The sequence below is a fragment of the Camellia sinensis genome, chromosome 8 (assembly GCF_055761805.1).
Source record: "Camellia sinensis isolate YWXY chromosome 8, ASM5576180v1, whole genome shotgun sequence".
NCBI lineage: Eukaryota > Viridiplantae > Streptophyta > Magnoliopsida > Ericales > Theaceae > Camellia > Camellia sinensis.
The window spans coordinates 10,527,759-10,536,743 of NC_138968.1; the positions used below are offsets into that span (position 1 = coordinate 10,527,759).

The 8,985-nt window shown below is 33.8% G+C and overlaps 1 protein-coding gene across 2 annotated transcripts; it reads left to right on the forward strand.

Moving 5' to 3' along the window:
• Positions 1-1,671: 1,671 nt before the first annotated feature.
• Positions 1,672-8,758, forward strand: LOC114294448 (uncharacterized). 2 transcript variants are annotated; one of them, XM_028238584.2, is made up of 5 exons: positions 1,672-2,125; positions 4,445-4,745; positions 6,781-6,939; positions 7,507-7,802; positions 8,353-8,758. In XM_028238584.2, exons 1-5 carry the CDS (start codon positions 1,928-1,930, stop codon positions 8,572-8,574), a joined length of 1,176 nt encoding a protein of 391 aa, XP_028094385.2. In that variant the 5' UTR covers positions 1,672-1,927; the 3' UTR covers positions 8,575-8,758. The 2 variants fall into 2 exon arrangements, with proteins under 2 accessions (XP_028094385.2, XP_082738148.1); XM_082882022.1 differs by having other exon boundaries at positions 1,753-2,125; positions 7,507-8,758.
• The last annotated feature ends 227 nt before the right edge of the window (positions 8,759-8,985 follow it).

An 8,985-nucleotide genomic window follows, 5' to 3' on the forward strand; every position in this document is an offset into this window, starting at 1 on the left:
GCCCAAAGCAATTCTTTGAGCTCACAAATGATAACTGGCAACAAATTGGTCTTGATCTAAGCATGTGAAGACGGCCAAGTTTGGCTACAAAGAAAAAAGTGCACTTATTTCATCTTTTTATCTTTTTTGGGTCACATCAATCAACATCTCCTCTCTACTTTTTCTACACATAATACAAAAAAAAGTCAAAAAGTGCACTTATTTAGTCTTCCCAAACTAGGCCTAATCAGAAAGTAATGATACCCTTATAGGAGGAAGATCTGCAGAGAAGGGAGGATTGCCAAATCAAGCTTTTAATTCGATGAATGAGAATACATGATAGGAAATCTAGAGATATAGGTTGGGCCTAGTGTACAAGAAAGCTGTCTAATCAAAACCATCTCATGGCTACGATATCTAACAAAGTTGGCCACTATCATCTGACGTGATCTTAGCCATCCATACAATAATGATCTAATGGTCAAAGGAACAAACAACTTGGTAATTGGACTCAACATTACTAGACAAAGGTAGAACCCTCAGATCAAATGATAAGACGAACAAGATTTAAACTAAGCGATTATAAAAAAGTCATCAGGTAAAGCACTAAGAACAGGAAGAAGGTAACTCAAGAACCTCTTTTTCAATATATATTTCATTATGGTCGATTAGTATACTGACTTTATCGTCAGGGGATCTTCCTGACTAAACCTAGTTGGGGATGATCACTAACATTTGGTTTCCTTTAACAAAGTAAAAGAGTAAGATACGTCATCTCACTTTTTCTTGTGGAGATAATTTTATCTTCTACAAAACTATAAGTTAAAAAATGTAATTAACCAAAAAATTAATTTTATAATAAATCTATTAAATGAGAATAAAAAATAATAATTTCCAGTTGACGTTTTATGACAAGTCAAGTAACACATTTTCAATTAAATTTCAAAATATAATGAGTAATTATAATTCATCAAATGCATCCCATTACAAAACTAATAGGGTAAAATTATCTATTTATATTTGGTTATTTTTACACCTTGATTATTAAAATTTATTTATTTTTTCATTTTAGCCTTTAATATTTTAAGTTTTTTCCTAATTTATCCATAAAGCTAATTTTTATTACAAATTAGATAGGAAATAACATATTGACAATCACGTGGCATAAAAATATATTTTTATATATAAATGGCACTTCTGACATAAATTTAAATCCTAATATAATAATATATTTTTTAAATTATGTAACAGTTATCGTGAATTTTTTTTAGTGCAACTCTAAAATATAAGAAGAGTTATACCAAACACATAAATGAATTTATGCCATGCATATAGGAGAGTTGCACCACGAAAATGTAATTTTTTTTTCTCACTGCTGCAATTTTCCCAACAAATAAATTTTGAAGACCAAAATGAAAAAATAACCAAATATAAATGGGTCAAAGTGTAATTTATGCAAACTATTAAATATGTTTAAATTTAAATGAAGTTGAAATTAGAAGTCTTGCAAAGAAGTAGACCAAGAAAAAAAGAAAAAAAAAAAAGAAAAGAAAAAGAGAAAAAAATTACAAAAATATAAAAATATAAATAATTTTATGATGAGATACAATATTTATGTAATTTTTTTATTTTTATTTTTTATTTTTCTGTCCAAATGACTAGTCACTTCCCCTTTTACAAATATCAAAATAATTTTTATTGATTTTTTTAATTTTTAATTTTTTTTAACGGACTTTTAAAATATTTTTCGCTCAGAAAGAAAGGCCATTTATATAGTTCCCCAAAACAGAGTAATTTCTTGATTATCAAGAACAGATCTTTTCCTCTACCCCTTCTAGCTAGAAAACCCTAGTTTGCACATTCTAGCTAGAAAACCCTAATTTTCATCAGCTGGAGACACATACACATACCTATATATATACACAATCATACATATCAGTGAAAGAAAATGAAGGGTTCATCAGAGACCAAATTCTTGCAAGAATTGATATTGTACGCAGCTAGCGCCGCCCTGAGCTGCCTGGTGTTGTTCGCTGGGCTTCGACACCTTGACCCAAACCGCGAGGCCTCCAAGAAAGCTCTCGAACACAAGAAGGAGATCGCAAAGCGTTTGGGTAGACCTCTCATTCAAACCAATCCCTATGAGGTATATATATATACACATAAACCCTATATCTACTATACCCTAATATTTTTTCGGTGATATCTAATTGGTCATATGTTCTATTGGGCATTCAATCTATGTTGTAATAGATGATTAGCACCCTATTCGAATCTGTTTTTTTTTTTTTTTGTCTTTAATTTAATGATTATGAAGAACCCACATCTTTTTCTGTGTTCCGTCTAACTAGAAACCCTAGTTTTTTTTAGTTGCAGACATGTACACGCATGCATGATGGGAACAACTTACTTTGTGTGAACAATTTTGAAGTTTTATCACACTTTTTAGCTGCCTAATTGTCCACAAGAATAAAAGCATGTTCTTTGTTCGGTCTTTGATGACAATTCTCTCTTTGATAATATGGGCAAAGCAGTGAAATTTGTTTTGGAAAAGCTCACTTGACCCACGACCGGAACATTTACACAACAATTGATTCGGTTACAAGACTCTCTCTTCTATCTCTCTATTTAGTTTTAGAAGAATTTAAATAGTGAATAATTGTAGAATGAAGGTTTTTGTTGGTTGGAGAAGTGTAGATAATTTAAGTATAATAAAATTCAAGTAATGCGTCTGCTCAAATGAAAGATGGCTGTAACATTCATTTGAAAAACTCCGATGAAATCAAATTTGAAGTAAAAAACTTGGGCAGTTATATAAGGTTAATTAGGGCATGAAAAAATATTTGACTGCTTCACAAAGTGAGTTGTGTGTTTTATATAATAGAATAGATAGATTTATATATCTAATTGTAGAATGAGGGATTTTGTTAGTGGGAGGTAGGGATAATTTAAGTGTAGTAAAATGCACACACTGCACGTCTAGTATATTATATGTATTTGTGAAAGAAAAATTAAGTTGTCAACTAGGAGGGTTGGGGAAAATGAAGGGCTTATCTGAGACAAAATTCTTGCAATAACTGCTTTTGTACACTGCTAGTGCTGCCCTCAGCTGTTTGGTGTTGTTTATTGGGCTTTGACACCTTTACCCTAACCGCGAGGCCTCCAAGTAAGCGCTCAAATTCAAGGAGGTTGTCAAGCGTTTGGGCATACCTCTCGTTAAAATTGAATGGAAATTGGACAATAACAAAACTTAATCTGTCAAATCTTTTTGCAAGTATTTTGTAAAGAGTTTGGGAATGAAAAAGAATTTTAAGAGGGTGGTATGGTTGAAGTTTGTCCCTCCAAAGATACAATTGTTTTGTTGGCTAGCATTCATGGGTAGGATTGCCACAAGAGAATTATCAGTTAAGAGAGAGATTATCCCAAATGATTCAACCAACAACTGTGTTTCTTGTGGAACAGGGGAATAGACTGCAGATTATTTATTAGTCTTTGTGCCGAATCATGGAGGGTAAGGTGTAATATTTTGGAATGATGGGGTCTACGTTGGGTGTGTCCTGGAAGCTTTGAGAGTTTGATGTCGTGGTGGGTACTAAGGTTTGAAGAAAATCCTCTGGAAAACCCTGTTCTACTCTCTTTGTGTTGTGGCTAACAAGAAATACGGGTCTTTAATAATTTGAAATTTGCTAGAACCAACTAAATCACTAGAGCTGCATTTTGGGTTAAAGCAAACAATTCTAATTGTTCTTTCACAGAGGAATTTTTAAATGCAATTGAAGCCAAAACAAGATGATCCAAAGGAGAGTCCTTTAGCTGTATTGTGTTGGTTCAATGAAGAATGATATGAATTCCCATGAGGGGAATGTTTGATGCAGTTGTCCTTTTTTAGTTTCTTTGTTCTATTTTTACATTTAGCTGTCTGGAGTTCTTTTACTCTTAATGGTATTTGTTTCCTTCTCGATATGTAGCTCTTTCCATTGCACTAGTTCTTCTGAGTTCAATAAATTCTTTTCTTTGGCAAAGTGAAATGTTTGAACCTTTTTTACTTGAAACTTTTTCACCTTATTTTTGTATTGAAAGTTTGCTTGTTTATTGACTTGACCAATTTGAAACCTTTTCACCTTACTTTTGTGTTTAAAGTTTGCTTGTTTGGTGACTTGACCAATTGAAATATGAGTTTTATATTAGTTTTTTTTCCCCTCCTTTTTCTTAGAAGTAATTTATTTCAAAAAGTATCGTTTTGGAGTAAACTGCGGCAACGGTTGTCTTAGCATGTGTTTATGATTGGCACTAGTAGGTACAAGCAAAGATTGATGTTTAATTTGTTAATGCGAATGGTATAACTGTATAAGAACTGAATACTGGTATTTGGATGATAGTACTTTAAATGTTACTGTAAGTCCTCACAAATATGCTTTGTTGTTCTTTGTGTTTGACTTTTACTATGTTCTTTAATGATTAATAGGACGTAATAGCTTGTGACGTAATTAATCCTGACCACATAGATGTGGAATTTAACTCTATTGGAGGGTTGGAAACCATTAAGCAAGCTTTATACGAATTGGTGATTCTTCCATTAAGGAGGCCTGAGCTGTTTTCACACGGGAAGCTTCTTGGTCCTCAAAAAGGGGTCTTGTTATATGGACCACCTGGCACTGGGAAGACCATGCTTGCCAAAGCCATTGCAAAGGAGTCTGGAGCTGTTTTCATTAATGTGAGGATATCAAACCTAATGAGCAAATGGTTTGGCGATGCACAAAAACTTGGTAAGTGTGGATCTCCTATTGCATTTGGTCTTTTCTCTTTTGATGGTTTTGTCAATTAGATTATATGCTTAACTGTTGAGGGCTTGATAACCTCAATTTCTATTGTCAATTGATGCTATATTAGATTGACTCTTTAAAAATTTCGAGTTACCCATGTTGGACATTTGATATATGGGTTAGGATATTCCACCAAGAAGTACAGACACTTCTAAGAATGTTGTGTGTTGTGTCCGACATCGTGTCTGATATTGACACGAAAGGACACTACACTCGTTAGACACTTCCCAACTCTTAGTCCCTCATGAAACACATTGCAAATTTGAATAAAATAACTTGGAATTTGATAAAACGAAAACAATGTAAATTTACACACATTCTCCTCATTTAGACATGAAAATTTATTACCTTTTATCTAAACATTCATGTATATGATATATAATATTACTTATCCTAATATATGACAAATAATAAATAAATAAAATTATATATTTTGCATGTATCCTTCACATGTTATGTTTTACATTTTTTGAAAATTCACGTGTCGGCATGTCGTGTTGTGTCACGTGTTCATGTTCGTGCTTCTTAGGTATTTGATAGCCTGACTTGGCTAGTTGGACATACACTTGGCAAGCACGTGAGGTCAAGTTTACCATATAGTTAATTCACTCGTTATGTTACTTTTGCAACATGTTGCTTCAAGGTGAGTGAAGTGAATATTCATGCCATTACTTCAGTTTACCATTTTACGTAAAATGACCATTTTATTTTAGGATATAATAGAAATAATCAAGCAATGTGAATATTTAGCTGTATTTAAGTATCCTTGGATTTGGAAATTAGATGGATTTGCTATATGCACAAACCTAGACGCATCCAGTCTTTGAAATATGGTCATCAATACTTTGACACAGATTGATACAAACTATATGATACATATTGCATGCTTTCAGCTTGGTTTAGTATATGATATTATCATTACTTGGTGTAAGTCACCTAAGTTGCTTTGAATCCTTTGATCATGGATAGTTGACTAAACTATATTCGTTAGCCAGTGAAAGCTGAGGTTGATGATAGAGCGTGTAAATGACTATATAAATTTGAAAATATTAGATTTAAGAAGTGTTAGAGCTTCAGCAGCTTAGAATATTTTTTATTCAACACAACAGAGCCATGTAAGCTGCAACTCACATTGCTGGCATTCTGGTGTAGTTGAAGGGGACAACTCTGCTGATTTGCTACCATAGATACGACTCATAAGACATTGGACTGTTGTGATAAAATACTGTGTTCGCTTATGATCAAATAATTCTCTGAGTGAATCAACTTGTTTCTCTATCAATCTAAAGTAAGGGCTTCTTTAAAGCTGTGTTGGGATCAATGATTTGAGGAGGGATTTGTAAAAGGAAAGGAAAAAAGACTAGTCGACAAAATCTAGCTTATATTTCCATCGCTTTTCACTATTTTATTTCTCTCCACAAATCCTTGATCCAAACACACTGTAAAGGATCTGAGGATTGAGAATGGTTGATATTTGTGACTATAGAAGTTATAAACTCATGGGGTTTTGATTTTATTTTGCGGGCCCATTTCTACAAGTGAGACAGTTAATGTTATCTTAATTGCTAGTCTTGTTTATGAGCAACGAATGCTTTATACTTTTATGACATTTTTATCTCAAAAAATTGCCAGTAAATTTTGTCACATCGTTAAACTAGCAACATGTAAGCATTATCTCATCCGAGAGCCTTCGCAGTATATGTAAGAAAATATAAATTGTTGCATAAATTTTATATCCAGTATGTAAGAATCTAGAAAAATTAATGAATTTATATCGAAGCTATATGGAAGAATCTAGAAAATTTGCTAGTGTACACCATCTTCTTTAATTATGTGAAACATAGTAAATAAGGAAGAAAAAAATAATTCTGATGTGATGGGTCTTGTAACTCTGTACTTCATGTTGCAAATTTATATATGTGCACGATATTGTGTTCTCTGTACTTATCATTGTTAATATTGTACAAAACTTCTGCAGTGTCTGCTGTCTTCAGCTTGGCTTATAAACTCCAGCCTGCCATTATATTCATTGATGAGGTCGACAGTTTTCTGGGTCAGCGTCGCACAACAGACCATGAAGCCTTGACAAACATGAAGACTGAGTTCATGGCTTTATGGGACGGTTTCACCACAGACCGTGAGTTTTCTCAGTCTATAAATGACAGTAATACTGTTCCATACTTCTTTCTCGTCTGTAAAATGCATTATAGAGGTTTTTCCTTAGCTGTTTTCTAATCATATTGGATGCTGGATTCTTTATTTGTTGGCTTAACTGTGTTTGGATGAGAGTAATTTTGGAGGGATATGGCAACTCATTACTAGTAATAAGATTTCCTGTGTCAATCATAGTCAAGCGTTTGATTTCATTAGGCATTCTATATGGGAAAATGATAAAATTTAAACATTGTGGGCCCAATTATTATTAGTTCCTCTTAAATGGCTAACATTCCTCCAGGAATGTGAGATTTTCATGGGAAAGTGGGGAAATCAAATTCTTACATGGTTTAGGAATGTGATTCTTGGCAAAATAGATGATCAGAATCACTTTCCCATTCCAATCTGTTCCAAATGCTGATATCATAATTACGTTCTCATCCCCTCAAGATTCATGTCATCCAAATGTAGCCTGCCTTAAATTCTCTAGTTAATCTAGTTTTTGGGCAAGGCTTTTGGTTATTATGATGATATTATATTGGTTCTGTAGAGAATGCTCGGGTGATGGTTCTTGCTGCAACTAACCGTCCGTCAGAACTTGATGAAGCTATTCTTCGGCGTCTTCCTCAGGCCTTTGAGATCGGCATACCTGACCGCAGGGAGAGGGTGGAGATACTGAAGGTGGTTCTGAAGGGTGAGAGGGTAGAAGAGGACATTGACTTTGCTTACATTGCTGGTTTATGTGAAGGCTATACCGGTTCAGATCTCCTTGAGTTGTGCAAGAAAGCAGCCTACTATCCCATCAGGGACCTACTTAATGAAGAGAAGAAAGGGAAGTCATCTCCTGTCAGTATTCTTTTCTTTCTTATGTTTCACCATCTAGTCTCCTTCTTCTTCTTCCTCTTTGATAGGATGCTGCAGTTAAAAAAATCCGTATTCAATATCTGTATTCACCCTGTTTGGTTTTGTTATTTTTGTCAAACTAATTTGTATTTTCCAAAAAAAAAATTTAGAAAACAGATTTCTGAAAACAAAAAGCAAATAGAAGATGATAACCTCTTGCTTTCTTAGCTTGTACGACAGGGTCTATTAGTTCTCATCTGCGTTGCACCCATTTCTTGGCTTAAATGAATATCGGTATGATTATTTTAATTGCACTGACAGTGGCAAGTGAGATAAGTAAGATGCTCGATGCCATTTTCAGTAAATATAATACTTCATGATGCTAATTATGGGTTATTTGTATTGAAAAAAACGTCAACTTCAAAATTGATGGCCAATCCACAGACTCCTATACTGCATGAATAGCATATATGAAATTTAAGTAACATATTTACTGATCTTGTTGAATATTGTGGTATAATTTGTAAATTTTTTTTTACCCGTTTTAATTCAGGAACCAAGGCCATTGTCACAGTCGGATCTTGAGATTGTTCTCGCCTCATCAAGAAAGACAAGGGTTGCAGCAAGTGAATACACAGGGTTAAACTCTCAATCATCAGGATGGCCAAGGAATAGGGACCCAGAAGATTATCAGGTCCAAGCTGCGATCAGTGAGCTTTCTAAACTTGTGGTTTCCCAAATAATGAACCTTCAATCAGATACGCAAGATGCTTAAAATCATAACCTAGCTTGTTTGTATAATTACGTTCAAGTAAATGAATTACAAACGGAAGTTGTAGTCTTACGAGGCAGCTGAGTACTTCCCTGTTAACCCTTTTGGGGTATTTTGGAATTTTCTTATTTGTCTTAAATTTACACATTATTGAATCTTGCTTATTACATTGAATTTTGTTCTGTTACATAATCTTCTTAGTTGAGAACTACCAGGAAAGCCGAATGGCTGTGATTTTGTTAAATCATAATTTTTGCAATGACATTCACATGGTTACGTTTTGTGGCGTTTGCTTGCCATTTTCTGAATCTTGTTGAGAAAATTCCTCATCCCAGTTGAACAATTTGGTCGTGTTTTTTTTGTTTGTTTATTTGAGTTTTTAGAATGGTGCTCAAGATTTTAGCACGGTTACGT